Source organism: Nicotiana tabacum, chromosome 21 (assembly GCF_000715075.1).
Source record: "Nicotiana tabacum cultivar K326 chromosome 21, ASM71507v2, whole genome shotgun sequence".
Lineage (NCBI taxonomy): Eukaryota > Viridiplantae > Streptophyta > Magnoliopsida > Solanales > Solanaceae > Nicotiana > Nicotiana tabacum.
In genome coordinates, this window is record NC_134100.1 from 32,284,180 (window position 1) to 32,302,285 (window position 18,106).

General features: G+C 36.6%; 1 protein-coding gene across 3 annotated transcripts; it reads left to right on the forward strand.

Moving 5' to 3' along the window:
• The first annotated feature begins 292 nt into the window (after nt 1-292).
• LOC107789023 (uncharacterized) lies at nt 293-15,672 on the forward strand. Of its 3 annotated transcripts, none has more exons than XR_012704271.1 (11): nt 293-727; nt 5,110-6,888; nt 6,986-7,334; nt 7,992-8,076; nt 8,200-8,256; nt 9,033-9,092; nt 9,180-9,398; nt 10,366-10,640; nt 10,763-11,936; nt 12,293-12,920; nt 14,722-15,672. XR_012704271.1 is itself a non-coding variant. In XM_016610790.2 (10 exons), exons 2-10 carry the CDS (start codon nt 5,232-5,234, stop codon nt 15,379-15,381), a joined length of 4,536 nt encoding a protein of 1,511 aa, XP_016466276.2. In that variant the 5' UTR covers nt 293-727; nt 5,110-5,231; the 3' UTR covers nt 15,382-15,672. The 3 variants fall into 3 exon arrangements, 1 of the variants encoding a protein (XP_016466276.2); XR_012704272.1 differs by having other exon boundaries at nt 12,293-12,464; XM_016610790.2 differs by lacking the exon at nt 12,293-12,920.
• Nucleotides 15,673-18,106: the final 2,434 nt, after the last annotated feature.

Sequence of the window (18,106 nt, forward strand, 5' to 3'; positions counted from 1 at the left end):
GGTGCTTATGCTTTCCTAAGCCGAAGGTCTATTGGAAACAAACACTCTATCCTCACAAGGTAGGGCTAAGGTGTGCGCACACACTATGCTCCCCAAAACCTACGATATGTGATATTACTCGATATGTTATTGTTGTAGTTGCCTTGTATTTAAAATACCTATTGCTGCTAGTTTGTGCAAATTTTTCTTAAATTTTGTCTATTTATGTTTTTTGCTCTGTAAATAACGCTTTATTCAACAAACCACAAACACTTTAAACACCATTTCTTTCCCAAACCGCCCATTACTTTGTAGGATAAACACAATATCGATTCTTATGGATTTCGTCGGACTCCAAGACCTTGATCTCTTTCATTTGTTCTTCCACCGAAGAGCCTTTTCTTTTTTAATGTAAGTTAACACTACCATTGAAGGTGGAATATATACCATTAAAGCACCAAAAAGGATAAACATTTTGGGTCTGACACCAATGTTTACTAGAACTAGAAAACATTACTCTTTGGCAGATTAGTAAATTACCCCTTGGCTATATATTTGTTCGAAAACAAAATAAACCTGTCGCCCTTTCTCCTTGCGGTCCTCGGCAAGCAGTGTCATTTTAACATCTTCTTCCTAACAACACTTGCACCAATTGCTTTCCCATCAGAAACCCCATGCCAATTTCCCTCACTCTGCTAAAGCAACGGGCTAAATCCTAGGCGATATCTGTCTCTTGCAAAGTCGATTTGTAAGTTGCTTGTCAATTTTATACTGATTTTCTTATGTCGTTTTCTGAATGTTAGTCTGCAAATTTTTAAACTGAGATATGTTGTTTGAAATGGTTTGTTCCAGATGACTAGCATCTAATTCAGTTTTAGTTTTCACGGCTTTTGCCCTTACTTTTCTATGTTTCTCTTTTGCTTTGTTTAATATGGTTATTCCTGCAATTTTTCAATATAACTTGTACATGTGCTTCATAATCTTCATAACCCAATCTTTTATTTATGATTTAAATGGTTAGCGTGGTGTGTTCATGGAGAAGAAAAAGGACTTGGGGTTAAAATTTCTTAGCAAAGATTTTGGTGGGACAAAAGACAATTCTTGCACTACAGATTTATCTGCAACAACACTGATCAGTTTCGGATGTATTTATTTGTAAATTGGTTTAAATTGTCGTAAATATTTAGTTGGAAATAGTTCCCTTTGCTTTTTATTCGAGGTTTTAATATGTTAAAACCTCCAAGAAATTTTTTTTTCTAGCAGAACATGAAATACCCACAAGATGAAACGATATCAATATCAAGAATAACATATTGTTTGTCACATACCTTTTGAGTAAGAGCTAGGTTACAGAGAAGAGAAGGGGATTGAATAATTATAATAAGATTTGGGTTTGAGTTTCTTATGTTGGTTAGCTGAATTAGCACTTTATTTTATAACCGGATATTATAACTCGTGTGATTTTGAAGCATTATTTATTTACAATAATTCATATCTTGAGGATTATGTTCGCGATTTTCATGTAACTCTACATTGTGGATTGTGTTTACCTTCTCTCTGCTGTCTTTAGTTTGATGTGAATGAAATTACACTCTCTCCAAAAGATTAAAATAAATCTTTCGAAAAATAGTAGTTTTGGTCCCTAAATTGGCTGTTGGACCTCTTTTGTTTGAAAATGGTTGTATGGTAAATTCTGATTGGTGATCCTTAAAATGCCTGAGTGCTGAATTTTCCTAAAAACTCTTGGAATTCTTGAAGGTTCATTAATTTGTCTTTATTTAGGATATGATATACCAATGGACTATTTGAGTTGGAATTCTTTCGCACTTTGTTAAATTCATCTTCTTAGATACTTTCCAAAATTCCAAGTTGATATATTTTTAAATGTCCCATAAAGATTTTAAAGTTGTCTTAGTCATTCAGAGCATGCTGAAAGTTGAATTCGGTAAATGTATAACAAAAGTTGGAACTATTAGTACCAATTAAAGGAAGAAAGCCTTCTTCATTATAGGGAATAATTGGGTCACTTCCAGTTATCTAATCTCATAGGAGAAAACAATTGTATTTTTTGATAATTGCTAAAAAAAAAAATCTATTTTCCTAAAGCATCTAATCTTACATTCAAACTTTGTTAGACAACCATCCTCTCTGTTGCAACATTTCAATTGACTTCTCTTCTCAGGTTGAATTAAGCCATTTTTTCCCCTTCTCCAGGATCAGCATCCACCTTTGTAAGTTAGTGATGTTCTCTCCATCTCATCCTCAATATTGTATTTCCAAATCTCAAGACTATTATTTTTTTCTTTTAAATTAAACCATTCATCCAGGCTTTCGCCTCCGGTGGTGATGAGGGATTTGGCAAGGTTTATATTTTTTTACTTTAAGTGGTTCACGTTTTTGCTAAGTCTTTTGAGATTAATTATAATGATCACAATATTAAGAACCCATTGAGGTCTTGGTGGGGCAGGAGCTTAGGGAATCAACTTCAAGATCTTGTTTTCAAACTTCTTCCCCCTTTATTATTTGGGAAAATCTGGATAAAAATGTGCTTCTAGATATGTCAGCTGAATAGTTCTATTTTCTACTGATAAAGTTATACATGATTCAGCTTTAATATGAAGTTTGCTATAGCTAATGAGTTTAATGAGACCAAGTTAACTTCTAATTGGAAGGAAATCTGTACTATAGTGGATAACTATTGATAAAACTGATTTCTTTCCCAATGTATTGCTCAAATAAGAGAAATATTCTTTCAAACTTAATACAAATAGTAGCTCAATGGAAAGGGAGAAGACTGCATGTGGTATCTCTAGGGATCACAACACTATTTTTATGGTTTTCACTCTCTCTGCCTTATTATACTAACAATCTAGCAGAAGCCATAGCAGCTAACACTTATTAACAATGTGATTTTGGAGATGACTCCAAGATCATTGTTGATTCACTGATAATAGGACTCCCTCATGGAAATTACTGGAATGGATTTCAAAGATCCAAAGAAATTTAGCTACTATACATGGTGAATGCACTCATTGCTATAGAGAAGCTAATATAGTGGCAGACTTGCTAAAGCTGGATAAATCACAAATACCTCAAGAGTCTATTTTAAGTTTGAACAACTCCCCGGAATGGTAAGAGGAGCATACAAATGCAAAAAGCACGCTTGAAAACTATAGGATATGGGCTGGAAAGAAGGGATTTGGCTAGGGTCAATGACCAAATGAGGATTTTATAAATGAAATAGTCATATGTTTAGTGAACCTTTTTGCTGAACATGAACTGAAAATGGGAAATTCTCATTGCTTTCCATTAGTGTCTTCTTTTGTAACTTTTCTTTGGAGATAAGGTTTTGTGCCCCCCTCCTTGTATCTTTTGTTTATTAATATGATAGGAGTCATGCCCATCATCATAGGAGATGGAAACCTAGGTGAATGGCTTATTTAAAGAAAAAGTAAGTAGTTCACGTGCAACACACGTGTCGAGAAACTAGTTTTAATAAAAACAAATGCATCCTTAATACCTTTGTAATTCTGTAGTCGGGCCCAAATAATCAAACATCGCCTGCCAAATTCCGGGTTGTCCTTCATGGTACCTACCCCAAAACCGGGTCGCCCGGGTCTCCCCGCTCCACCCGAAATTCCAAAACGCAAAAACCTTCCTCCATTCTGTGTTAATCGGCCATTGTTGAAACCTCTCTACGGCCAATTAGGTATTCTAGTTCATATTCTGCTTACCCTTAATTACCTGAATTGGAGACGTCACAATAGCACATTAGCACAAGAAGAAACAACATTACGAACCGCAATTTTACTGTTTCTGAAACAATTGTTCAATTGTTAGTTCAATTATTAGTTCAATTATTAGTTCAATTATTGAATTTCGAATATAGAAGAAATGAGTGCACTTCAGGTCGAAATTACATGACTATGTAAATATCTATCTCCATTGTATTGAATTTCCACTCCTATTTGATTTTATTTCGAAAAGATTGAAAAAAGTTACTACCTTTTTTTATGTTCACCGTGAAATTATATGAAAGTCTAAAACTCAACTTGTTTTCTGGTATGTCACATGTGAACAATCGCCCCTATCATTTCAATCCCTGTCTGTGACTAAGAATTTTTAATTTATTAGTAGAAGTAATTTGGTCTAAGGAGAGTTCCAGTTCGATAATACATGAATGGGGTCAAAAGCTCAGGTCTTTCAGCTGATCGATCAAACAGATCAATCAACTATGCCTCAATCCTATTCTACAGACTTGAACACGTTCCGGTATTGCATGCTGAATAAGAATCAAAATTACTTCAACTACTTGCTGATTTCTTAAAGCTCTTACTAAACTAAAAGGGGTGTTCGATTGTCGTATTTGAGCAAATTAATCCCAGCGTGTATAAGCTAATACAAAGTTTGGTCGGCCATAAAAAGAAAAAATCACATAGCATTTGATTTGCGATATTAAATACGGTATTACGTTATACGTGAATCTATTTTTTTATATGCGGGGTAAAGTGCGGAGATTAAACCTTTTAAAGATAAAAATGCCCTTTTAGAGTAACTAATTCATGTATGACAATCCCTTTATAATTAATCATCACATGACAATACCTTCATTATTAATCACTGCATAAACAATTGCTATATTATAATCCCCGCATAACGAGTATGTGAACCAGCCGACTTTTGACTTGCTCTGTTGTTCGTCTAAGTTTCTTGATCTTTGGGCGCAGATGTTGTTTGGTCCTTGTTTATTTCTGAATAAACTGCAAATTGTCACCATTTTATGCTTGCGTGGGATTTGGTTGGGATTGTGAGTTTTGGTTTTCCTTTGCTTTCCCTGTTCATACTATGCTTACAACATCTAAGTTTCTTAGTGTTTGGACCCACATGTTGTTTGGTCCTTGTTTAGTTCTGAATAAACTGGAATTATCGCTACTTTATGCTTGCGTTGGATTTGGTTGGGATTGTGAATATTGGTTTTCCTTTGCTTTCCCTGTTCACGCTATGTTTGTTCGTTCTTATCTATTCTACTTGATATTTCTGATTTAGGTGACCTGGTACTAACAGTGAATGTGAGTGATATTTAGCCTTTTTCAGTGCTTCCGACCAACCTTGCTTTTTGAAATTGTGCAGGTTGTCATGGAGGAGCATCGAGTACGAAGAGGCAAATATTTAGTCATTTTTGAGGATACAGTTGAGTGCTAAGTGTTTGTCAGTATTCATAGGCATCAGCCTTTTCAAATTCTACGCTGAAGATGTCTCTGTCTTTGAGTTCAACTGCATTATCTAATGAAGATAAAGAGTCCCATCAGGAGAATGTGCTCTTGGTACGCAACAACTTATCCAACAATGGAAGTCCTCTAGAACAAGAGGCTGATGAACAAAAGAATGAAAACCATGATGGTGGTTGTAACAGGGATGGCAATGAGATTGAGTATGACGAAGATGAGGAAGAGGATGTGGACTTTAATCCTTTGTTAAAAGAAGCTGTTTCTCCTGATGCTTCTTCAAGCCTGAGCTCAGAAATCGAGGGTTTGGATGCTGATATTGTTGACAGTGTGGAGAACATTGCTGAATCATTGAAAGCTTATTGCAAAGAAAGAATGCCAGGTTTGCTACAGGACTGTCTCATTGGAGACAAAGAACTTGGTGAGGAAACTGTGATGCAAAATAGAGCTTCTTCTGGAGCTTGTCCAGAAGACGTGAAGAAAATCTCTTCTTCTGAACTCAAGAAGAGAGAATCTGTTTTGGATACTGAACCTGAAAGTGGAATTTCAAATAACAAGAGGACTGTATTTAGTGGAGGGGGAGAGGGCATTGAAGATCTTTCAGTTGGAGAGTGTAACAATGTTGCAAATTCAAGGAGATCCATCATAGATATGGATAATGAAGATGCTATATGTAAGCGCACTAGAGCGCGGTACTCACTTGCTAGCCGTACACTTGATGAACTCGAGACATTTCTTCAAGAAACAGATGATGAGGATGATCTTCAGAATGCTGACGATGAAGAGTACAGGAAGTTTCTTGCAGCTGTTTTACTGGGTGGAGATGGAAATTCTGGAAATGTACAAGAGAATGAAAATGTTGATGATGAAGATGAAGACAACGATGCAGATTTTGAGCTTGAAATTGAGGAGGCATTGGAGAGTGACATTGATGAACACGTGAAGGATGATGTTGAAGAGGAGTACGAGGCTGTTAGTCGAAGACCTAAGACTAGGCAAATTAGGCGCCAAAGAGCTTCTGTTGAGAACAAGAAGAAAGTTTTAGGACTGTCAAATAGGCCACTACGCCCTTTGTTACCATATCTGCCCATTTCTCCTTACTCTGGACATGGTGCAAAAAGCATGATGTTGCCAAGATGTTCTCTAGCTTCACCCAATCTGTCGGCTACAAATGATGGCTGTATGAATGGATTTACAGCCCATCAGATAGGACAATTACATTGTTTGATACATGAGCATGTTCAACTTCTTATTCAGGTTTTTGCCGTTTGTGTTCTTGAGCCGGCCAGACAGCACATTGCTTCTGATGTTCGGGAATTGATATCACAAATGCTTCATAAACGTGATGAAGTGTTAGCAAGTAGGAGTGTGCCATATCCCAGTTTTTGCTTCTTCTCCCCATATGTTCATCCCTCAGTGTCTGATGAACCTTTGAAGACTTCGCCTTCCCAAATCACCAACAAAATGTCTTCAGCACATGTTTTGCAGGGAGACTGCTCATCTGAACTTAACATGGTGCAGCCTTTTGATGGAATTTCTCCTTCAAGAGGAAGACATGATGCTATTAGTCAAGTGGGATGCCCTGTAGGCTCCTGGGTACCTTATATAAGTGGTCCAATACTATCTGTTCTTGATGTGGCTCCAATCAAATTAGTTAAGGACTTCATGGATGACGTTTCTCATGGTATATCATGTTAGAACACCAAAATCATTTAGTTTTCTTATGGTTGTTCAGTTTATGATACTTTATTTACTTCATCACGGGTGATATTTATTGACAGCTATGCAAGATTATCAACATCGGCAACTAGGAGGTATGGATGATATCTGCTCCGAGAAGGAACCCTTGTTTCCTGTGCAAAGTATTCATTTTACTGCTGAACCTGATGGTCAGGCTTCCTTGTATTCAAACATTGTGCCTCCTCCTTCATCAAGTTTTCGAACATCAAAGAAGACTATGGCTGCTGTATTAGTAGAAAAAGCTAAAAAACAGGCAGCTACTCCTGTTCCAAAGGAGATTGCTAAGTTAGCCCAGCGCTTCTATCCTTTGTTTAATCCTGCTCTGTATCCCCATAAGCCACCCCCTGCAGCAGTAGCAAACCGGGTGCTTTTTACTGATGCAGAGGATGAGTGAGTTTTATGTCTTCTTTTACCTTTCGTGCAGTAGCAGTATCAGGGTTCATATGAAATGAGTCGCTTTACTGAGTAGGTCGTGATTGTAAAATTGAGGCAACATTGGCCTTGCTTCGGGGCATTTGATGCCTTCTTGCTTTTATTAGTTGGTATTGCTCACCTTCTCCACAGTGGTCATTCTCTGCTATGGTGATAGGTTGTGAACTAAAACCTTGCTATAGGACGAACTGAGAAAGTAGTGAATTTAGTTAGATTTTAGAGTTGCAAAGTTGGAATGTTGGAATTCACATCTCACGAAAATCTAATGGATTCTGAAATTTCCCCTAAATAAACGATCTCTTTTGGTACAATTTATTTCTCAGCGTGATACAAAATTAGGTGTTAACATAAAGCCGAAAAGAATTTTGTTACATCTATTGTACGAAAACAATTGAATGAAGCTAATTATCTATATCTGTGAGAGCCTAAGCAGTTTTAGTCATTGTGCTTTGGTTAATTACCATGTATCATTCATCCTCCACTTCCTTGGGCAATTTCATCAATTCCCTACTAGGTTCTTAAGGTTTTAATATCATGGATGATCTTCATTTTTACCCATATTCGCTTTTACGATTACTGATAAGTTTAGTAATATTACCTTGGCATCTGGTGCAGATTATTAGCATTGGGTTTGATGGAGTATAATACAGACTGGAGGGCAATTCAGCAGCGCTATCTTCCTTGCAAATCTAAGCATCAGGTGATTGTTATGTGCACTTCCAGTTGCAGCAACAGTGTTTTCAGTTATTTATCCTCTCGATTTCATTGTCTTCTTAAAGTTTAATTGTGCTTAACGTGAGGAAGTACTTGACCCTTTTTGCAGATTTTTGTCAGGCAGAAGAATCGCTCATCATCTAAAGCACCTGAAAATCCAATAAAGGTTTGTTACTGGTGTACATAGAACATTAATAAACGATCATAGTATTAACGCTATGGCCCCATTTAAACCGCCTCTCCCGAAAAGTTCCTGCAAAACCACTTTAGCAATCTATTCATTCTATCAATTGGGACATGCTGAGCATGTTTAAGCCATCTCCTACCACCCCTTCAACTGTTCTAAGATTTTTTTAACTCTAAAATGACTTTCTCGATTCACCTAATAAAAGTACAACTCACAATCGCAATTCATCCATGCATCATGACCTTTTTTTGCAGTTAGTATTTTCCAAAATTTGTGGTCCTTAATTTGTTTGGGGTGTGATGGGTGACGCGGGCACAATGAAGGAGGCGTTGCATAGTTGGGCTCACATGAGGGGGAAGAGAAGTCCAAAGGTTTGGAGGGGTGCCTTCTTAGCAACCATGTGAGTTATTTGGAAAGAGAGAAATAGGAGGGCTTTTGAAGGGATGGAACTTGAGTTTGTAAAATTGCAGAGTTGCCTTTTGTTTCTAGTTTCTTTTTGGTGCACTCATGAGGTCCCCACTTGTATAGAGGATTGGGCCTCTTTTGTTGAGAACCATATATTTGTGTAGGTTCTCTTCTTTTTGGCACACGGCTTGTATACAGGGTTTCCCCTAATTGTTAATAAAATTATTTACCTTATCAAAAAATTATATATGTTGCTAGAGCTGCCATTTATTTTGTTTTGATTGATAGGTTTTTGATCACAGTGTGTTTTATGATTGTTGTGGTAAATAATGCTGTAATGAATCTTGTAGGCTGTTCGGAGGATGAAAAACTCTCCCTTGACAGCAGAAGAGGTTGCACGTATTGAAGAGGTAAGTTTACACCGCAACTTACATTTCCGTAGCACCACCATCTCCATTTGTCGCTGCTTCACTATTTACATAGTCATGATCATGCAGGGTCTGAAGGTGTTCAAGCTTGACTGGATGTCAGTGTGGAAGTTTATTGTTCCTTATAGAGATCCTTCCTTGTTACCCCGGCAGTGGCGCACTGCTATTGGAACTCAGAAATCATATAAATCTGATGCTAGTAAGAAGGCAAAACGTCGGTTATATGAAGAGAGAAGAAAATCAAAAGCTGCTGCTTTGGAAACTTGGCATATTTCTTCCGAAAAGGAGGTAAGGCTGGAATTTCCAGATCTTTTTAGCTTTATAGGTTGTCCTGAGTCAATGATTGCTCAAAACATGAACGGTAGAGTATAGGACACTAAAATTTGAAGAAATTGCCAGGATCAGGAGGCTCTCGGTAGACAGTTCAACTAGGCTAACTCTAGATTGAAGGGAAAGGAACGGTTTCTGGAAGGAAATAATTCTCTGTGATTGAAATTTGACAGTAAACATCTGTTCTCTGTGTAAGGTACTTATGATGCCCTGTCCAGTTATGCAGACAGTAGAAGCCATTGGCGACGGAAACTGTCGCAAAACTAGAGGTCTACCCGAAGTTTCATGTTTTGGTTGGATAGTAGTTCATGAGGCATGTCTAACTTAGGACAATTTAAGCAGAAGAGGCTAGTAAAAAAAAAAGAAGTCGAAGAGGCTTTATACCATATGCAGCAACTGTTACATGTGTTAGGAGGAGACTCAAATATAAATCATTTGTTTTATATTGTGCTGTGGCTAATAAGTGTTAGTGCAATGTTTGGAACATGAGACCTCTTTTGTTCTGTGGGTTATCTGGTGGGAGCAGACCACAAACACTTGAATGAAAACAAAAATTACTACAGTTTGAAATTTTCTTGTTTACAACTGTTGGATATCTTACGTAATTTTATTTCTATAGATGACATAGATGTTATATGTGAGATTTAGAGGATCTCTAGTTTTAGAAAACTTCTAATTTTCTTAAAAGTCAAATTATTAATTAGTATTAAAATAAAATGTCCCGAATAAAGCGGAATTGATAGTACAACCCCAACTAGTTTGTGATTGAGGCATAGTTGATTCATTGAATGATGAACTGATTTTGTTGGCTTGGCTCCCTACACTTTTGAGAAGGCTCTTTAAGTTTAATGTTCTGTTTCTACATGCATCCTCTGGGTGCAGTTGTATATAAACTATAATGCCCTTGCTCATGAAAAAAATGCAGGATAATGTTGCTGACTATGCTGTAGCAGAAAATAGTGGTGCAGATAATTGTACAGAAAGAGATGAGGAAGCTTATGTTCATGAGGCCTTTTTGGCAGATTGGAGGCCTGCTGTATCCAGCATCCAAGTGAATCATTCTATGTCAGACCTGGCAAAGAAAATTCCTCCTGCTCAGCTATTGGGAGATGAGAGTTCTCTAGTTGCTGAAGAGATGAATAGCAGTCGTTCTAGAAATGGGCAATCGCACATCTCTAACGAGTTCCCTGTTTCTCTGAGGTACACATTGCATCTTTGTACTCTTTTTCATCTCCTTTATTTTTGTGTTTGTGTTCTCAAGATGGCAGACATTCTGCATTCTCCATTGTGATGACTCACTATGCTTCTCATCTGACTTGAAGGGCCTCGGAAACCAAGTCCTTTTCGCAGCCATACCGAGCCCGTAAATTTAACAATGGACAATTGGTCAAATTAGCTCCGGGCCTGCCTCCTGTTAATCTTCCACCATCTGTTCGAGTAATATCTCAGTCGGCTTTTAAAAGCTATCACGGTGGAACGTATCCAAGGGCTTTTGGTGGGGATGCTTGTACGGGTGATAATGTGAGAGACAACACAGTCCCAAAAATTGCAAGTGCTGCAAAGAATTATTTTGTGAAAGATGGACCGTTTAGCAGTAGTGCTGGGAAGAACACTATAAGTAATCAGAATCTAAAGGAAACCAGTCTGCCAAAGGATAATAAGAATGTTACCGAAGGAAAGGATGAGTCAGGTCTACAGATGCATCCTTTGCTCTTCCGGGCCCCTGAAGATGGCCCTTTGCCATATTATCAGTCTAACTCTAGTTTAAGTACATCCAGTTCGTTCAATTTCTTTTCGGGTTGTCAACCTCAACTGAATCTTAGCCTGTTTCATCATCCACGCCAATTAGCCCATACTGTTAACTTTCTTGACAAGTCTTCTAAGCTCAGGGACAAAACTTCAATTTCATCTGGTTTTGACTTTCATCCACTTCTGCAAAGAACTGATGATGCAAATTGTGACTTGGAAGCTGCATCCTCTGCTGCACGAACCTCATGTATCTCAGAGTCATCAAGAGGAAGGTGCACTCAAGTTCAGAATGCTGTCGATAGTAGTTCAAATGTTGCCTGTTCTATACCCTCTAGCCCTGTGGGAAAAAGCAATGAGGTTGACTTGGAGATGCACTTGAGTTTCACGTCCAGAAAGCAGAAAGCCATGGGAAGCAGAGGAGACACTGACCATTATATGGGAAGATCACCAACTAGTGCTTCAGATTCTGGAGATCAAAATCATCACATCAATAGAACTCCAAATAGAACCACACAGCACCATGATTCAGGTGCTACTGCAATGATTTTATCCAGCGACGAAGAAAATGGAAATGACGTTGATTATATGCCAGACCAGTCTCTTGCAGAAATTGTGATGGAGCAGGAAGAGTTAAGCGACTCAGAGGAAGAAATAGAAGAAGATGTAGAGTTTGAGTGCGAAGAGATGGAGGACTCAGAAGGAGAGGAGATATTTGAATCTGAGGAGATAATTAATGATAAAAATGAGGTATCTCTTAAAAATAACTCTCAGATATCTAATTTGGCATAAAAATGGATTAGTTCGAAATCTTACTAAAATGGGTCGCACCACATCTTTATCAATAATGAAGTGTTTATGAACAAGATAAAGAAAAAATTAAGATTAACCTTTCTTCCTCACCTATTAGTATAACGTAGAAACTTACTTGAAGGTGAAGATTATCTCAATTTTAGCATATCTTTTGCATTTATCCTCAAAATGCATACAACAGTAGTAGACAATAGTTTGTTACTGTACTTATTTTTTTCTTCTTCTCAGCTTTTGTCCATTAAACTTTTTGAAGACCTTCATTCAGTACACCTAATTAAGATTTCAATATGCAGATACATTAGTTCGGTCATCCCAATTGGTGCAATGTTTGCTATGACACTTTGGCTTGGGAACACTGCTTACCTTTATCATGTCATCATGCTGACATTTATGCACTGAAGAAACATCTTTTACCTACTCTGGTATCAGGTTTCACATCGTGTTTAGTACTTTCATGGAACAGAGGTATCACAGTCCAACTTAATTGTGGCTATCTGGCATATGAAGCATGCCTTCGATATTTTAGAGGAGATTGAGATTATGGAACCTAATGCTAAGTTATTTCTAGGATAAGGGTGCATTTAACAGATCTTGGATGCTGCAGGAGGTTTTGTTGATAAGCCAAATTATCTCTCATCATATGTCTCGATGATTTTAGCTAGGATAGTAAGTTCCTACAGGATCATCGTAATAGTTATTGGGACGTGCATGTTAGTGGTGCATGGACTCGTATACGAAGATTGAGGACATACTAAGATTCAGTTTCTTGCTTATATAAGGAATATTGCATCACAGAGCCCCGAACCGACCTGTAGGTATGCTAACGTAAAACGAGGAGTTGAGCCTGAACCTGCATAGATTATTGGTTATTGATGGATGCTCACCTAACAGGAGATCTTCTTTCAGATATTATGTTTTAAGGTATGTATCAAAAAAGGGAAAAAACTGTCTTAATGGGATTTAACCTACCTTACCAAAAAAATAACTGTCTTAATGGGAGAAATCCCTTTTCAGTATGATATAGTTACTAATCTCTCAAAAAATAAGTATGATATAGTTACTAATCTCTCAAAAAATAACTTTTTCCTAAAAAAAGTATGGTATAGTTACTGAGCCAAGTGTAGAGTATATAAGGATGTACATTGATTTCATATTAGCTTTTGTGGTTAAAGTAGTTGGCAGAGGAGGTGAGACAGCGATGCAGATGAAGCTGATTTAAGATAGTCAAATTGCAATGCATATTGCTTTTAAGCCAATATTCTCATCTGCAAGAAAATACAGTTTCAATGTATCTCTTCATTATTTTTGTTAGCTTACTTAGTCGGCAGATATACTCCCAAAGCTCTCCTGAGACAAGTATATTTGTGGTAAGTATATGCTCTTCAGGTCATTTTAGAACGTATTATGTTTGGTGTTCCTTATAGTTTTATGTCAAATCTGCCGAGAGATATTTACTTTTACACACAAGAGATATATAAATAAAACGCAAGAGATCTTTGCAGGGTTATTTTCTTCTATTCAAATTGTAAAGGGTTATGTTGAACCATTTCCTATGTTCAGCATCTAGAATGTTAGAAATACTTGTTAGTAATTATGATACTTCCCTTTATTTCATGTACCCTAGATTCCTATATGAGGAGCTCTTTCCTATACGCTTTCTTCACTAATTCAACGGTAGCTTCTATTTTCTCATGAAGTTAAACATTTTAACATGAAAATAAGTTCAAATGAAGCAACAGGTTCGAACCCTGCTCCAGACAAAAGCTTAGTATTTAAGTGGGGAGTAGAGGGGTGGGCCCATCATCCACTTAGCTTCAAACTGTGCACCACTGACCTCGAGAATTTCTCAATTATCAAAAGAAAGTTTAAATGAATCAATATGAAAACCAATTTGCTAAAGTATTAAATTGTGGTGGAATAGGTGGCGTGGAGGCGGGGTTGGGGTGGAGGTGAGGTATTAGTGGTGGGAGGGGATGGTGGGAGGAGTAGAGTATAGCTAATTTGGGGATGCGATGGAAACATTAACACAAAAAAAGTTTCCTTGGCCTATGAACTGGAATATGGAATCAAGGCAATATGTTATTTCTTCACCGAGAAGTAGGATTCTGATTGTGTTATTTGATCTCTTTTGACTATAAGGGGTTGTGCAGTGGAAATTTAAATCTTTTGGACTCTTTTGGTTTCCCTTTTGTTTAATTGTCCCGAAGAGTGTTAAATGTAACTTAGAATTAACTGTTTCTTAGAGAAGCAATTGATGATAGATTGTGCTTTTCATTTAGCTAAGAGAGTTTCAGACCTTTGTGTGTATTTGTTGCAGTGTCTGGGTTCCATGAAATGAATAAAGTAAATCTTCTTACTGGTTATGAAAAAAAATAATGTTTTTACTAAGAAAAAGGATAGATTGTGCCTTGAATATGCCATCATGCCACATTGGACATCTGCAGTCTGGGAAAAATACATGCAGTTTATGAGTGTCAGAGAGTATAGGCACTAATTCATTGTTTTGGGTAGACCAGTTTTATAGTTATTGTTTTTTGTTTCTAATTTCATATTGTAGAGAACCATGTTTTTGTGTAGGTTCACCACTTTGTTACATTATTCATAACACCTGTATACTGGGTTTGTTCCCACTATATCAATGGATCACTTTATTCATTCTTTTTAAAAGATTTAGCAACATATTTGGCTAGGGTTATTTGACATGTGTAAACTTGTTCTGTAGGTTGTCGACTTCCATCAGACTATGGAAGTAAATGGCATTCGCTTTTGGTGTTATACTGCCGGTCATGTTTTTGGTGCTACCATGTTTATGGTTGATATTGCTGGTGTTCGAGTTCTCTATACAGGAGACTACTCCGGTGAAGAAGACAGGCATCTCCGTGCTGCTGAGACCCCAGAGTTTTCTCCAGATATTTGCATTATAGAATCAACTTATGGTGTTCAACTCCATATGCCACGTCAGATAAGAGAGAAGCTTTTCACTGATGTGATACACTCAACACTCATGCAAGGGGGTCGGGTGCTGATTCCTGCTTTCGCCTTGGGATGTGCACAAGAACTTCTCCTTATCCTGGAGGAATATTGGTCTAGCCATCCTGAACTTGCTAATTTCCCCATATATTATGCTTCTCCACTTGCAAGAAGGTGTATGGCTGTCTATCAGACTTACATCAATGCCATGAATGGAAGGATCCGCAATCAGTTTGTCAGCTCAAATCCCTTCAATTTCAAACATTTTTCTTCCCTGAATAGTATTGAGGATTTTATAGACAACAAACCATGTGTGATGGCAAGCCCAGGTAGTCTTCAAAGTGGTTTGTCAAGGCAACTGTTCGATAAATGGTGCTCTGACAAGAGAACTGCTTGTGTTATACCTGCTTAGGGGATTTCTAGCAAGGCAGTCCATTTATTTCTTCTTGAATTAGTTTAGAGGTGTCAAAATCGGCTCCAGACCCGCCCATTTGTTGAACTCAGCTCCTCTTGACCCAGCCATCTCAAGACATCTAAAGTGTAAAAATTGCATGGGCGCCCTATTTGGTTGCTCCCATTTAACTTGTACCCATTTCTTTTTAACTTGTACCCATTTTTTTTAACTTGTACCTACCGTTTAAATAACTTCAGGCCTTTTTCTTCTTTGTGAATATATTTTAAGGTAGTTTATGATGTTTGCAGAGGTGAGTTGTTGTGGCGCTTTATTTTTTATTATTGCTTAGGGTTTCTTCTTTTTCTTTTTCTTAATTGCAAAATGAGTTCGTTAGGTTTATTATTGTTTTGACAAATTGATGGTTGGAGTTTGTTCTTGATGATATTTGGAGGTTATGTTTCAAATTTGAGCTCATTTGGAGTAGATTTAGGTATTAAATCGTATATTGGATTGTTAAAATCCGAAAAACAAATTTTTGTTTCTGGGCAATTAGCCTGAAGTGCATGAAAACGTTGGTTGCACTTCAGACCTTTTGGCCTTAAGTGCATCTGAAGTGCAATTCTTCACTTCAAACTTATTGGTCTTTACGTATAGGAAAATATTTGTTGCACTTCAGACCTTTTGGCCTTAAGTGCATCTGAAGTGCAATTCTTCAATTCAGACTTATTGGCCCCATCGGTTGCACTTCAGATCTATTTGGCCTCAAGTGCATCTGAAGTGTAATTTTTTACTTCAGACTTATTGGCCTTAAGTGTAAGAAAACGTTTGTTGTACTTCAAACCTTTTGGCCTTAAGTGCATCTGAAGTGTAATTTTTTACTTCAGACTGACCTTAAGTGAATGAAACCATTGATTGCTCTTCAAACCTATTTGGGCCTTAAGTGCATTTGAAATATAATTTTTTCACTTCAAATAATTTTTTTTTAAGTTCAGACCCGATAAGTCTGAAGTTGATTGTAAAGTGGGTAAACTTGTAATTTTTTTTGCAAAGTGGGTACAAGTTCAATTGTGACCCCAAAATCGGGTATAGATGCAAAAATCCCATCTAAAATTGAACTGATTTTTAGTCCAAATTTATCCATGAGTAACTTTGCAAAAATATTTTAAAAATATTTTTTTGGATATGTTATATGACCATAACAAAAGAAAAAAAATTATTATTTGGTAATTAAATAATTAAGAAGAAAACAACATACATTAATTAAAACTTGGTAAGAGTTTGGTGGGTTGGGCTATGGCCCAAATTTTAGCATATCTAGCCCAAGTTATGACCCGCTCATTTATTGACTTATTCCATTTTTAACTCGTCCAAAATCAGCCCAACCCGTGAATTTGACGCCCTAAATTAGTTATTTTGCTATCATGGTTTTGTTCTTAATGCTGAGAACTTGCTTGTGTTCATATTATTAGGTGGTTAAGTGCCAACCGTTTCTTATTAGTCGACAAGCTTGATAATTTTGTTTTTCATATGTGGCCAAGTGAATATATACTTTATTATGTTGTTAGTAATTTAGGACTATAACTAACGTGGATGCTTCTCTTATGGTATGTAACAAGTTGATACACACTCAGTTAAAAGCATAAGAAGCTTCAGAATTTGCTGTCTTACGGTGACTTAATTATACCTGCAGATTTGTTTTGCTGAATAAATCTGTTTCGAACAGGAGATAAATAAAGTTGCATTGGACGACATGAACATGTAGCTAGTAGATATGGTAATTCGAAAGGCAATCATATTACTAGGTTAGATTTGATTGAGAAAGCAGGAGATGACCAGTCCTGTTATATATTCGAGAGAAATTCTAGAAAACGTGCACGTAGAATGGATTCAAGAAAAAATTAAGACACAACCTTAGTAAGAAAGATGAAGTGGGTTAATTTTACTTTTATAACGTCCAAGTCACAAGGTTGATATTTCTTGGACGTACGTCTTAATTTCATTTAACATATTAATTAGGGCTCCGAGTTAGTTTCCCCCACTTTTGAAAGCTAAGTTTTGTTGCTACTCTTGGTAAGGAGAAAGAGAAAACGAATTCTACGTTGTTGGCTTTCTTTTATACTTGCATATATAGTAGCTGTTATGTTAAGAAACATACTGTTCTTAATTTTACCTTCATATTATATTATGACAATGTACGACACAGGAGTCAAATGATTTTGTGGTCCATTACAAATTTGTTTTTAGTTTTATAACTATGTGTGTGTTTGGTATAACGGAAAATGTTTTCTTGAAAAACAAATAGTAATCTTATTCATTTTTCGGTGTTTGGTACGCGCAAATTAATTGGTCTAAAGATTTATGATCGGTTATAAATCTAATTATGAATAAGAAAATCAAAGTAATGTTGACCGATATTATCGATTTTAGTTATAATTTTCAAATACATTACAAAAATCACAGTGCACTTCAAAGTGTACTTTAACTAAGATTTATATTTTTAAGCTCCTTTATCTTATTTATATTTACGTTAACCATTCTTCAAATAAATACATAATAAAGAGTCTAAAAAACATTGTTATTTGATTGAACATTTTTTTGAGCTCATTTAATTGCCCCTTAATTTAAATAAATATTAAATTTTGACAAAATATTTATATTACAATTATATCTCAAGTTGGTAAATTTCGTAGTTCACATACAAGGTCCCTTATTGTGGGATCTAACAGAAAGAAGACTCCTACAT

Bases quoted from the DNA above. Each gene is read 5' to 3' on its own strand.
- LOC107789023 (XM_016610790.2), top strand. From the start codon at position 5,232: ATGTCTCTGTCTTTGAGTTCAACTGCATTATCTAATGAAGATAAAGAG. The intron at 8,077-8,199 runs GTGATTGTTATG...CCCTTTTTGCAG, and splicing joins CTTGCAAATCTAAGCATCAG to ATTTTTGTCAGGCAGAAGAA. The intron at 11,937-14,721 runs GTATCTCTTAAA...CTTGTTCTGTAG, and splicing joins TAATTAATGATAAAAATGAG to GTTGTCGACTTCCATCAGAC.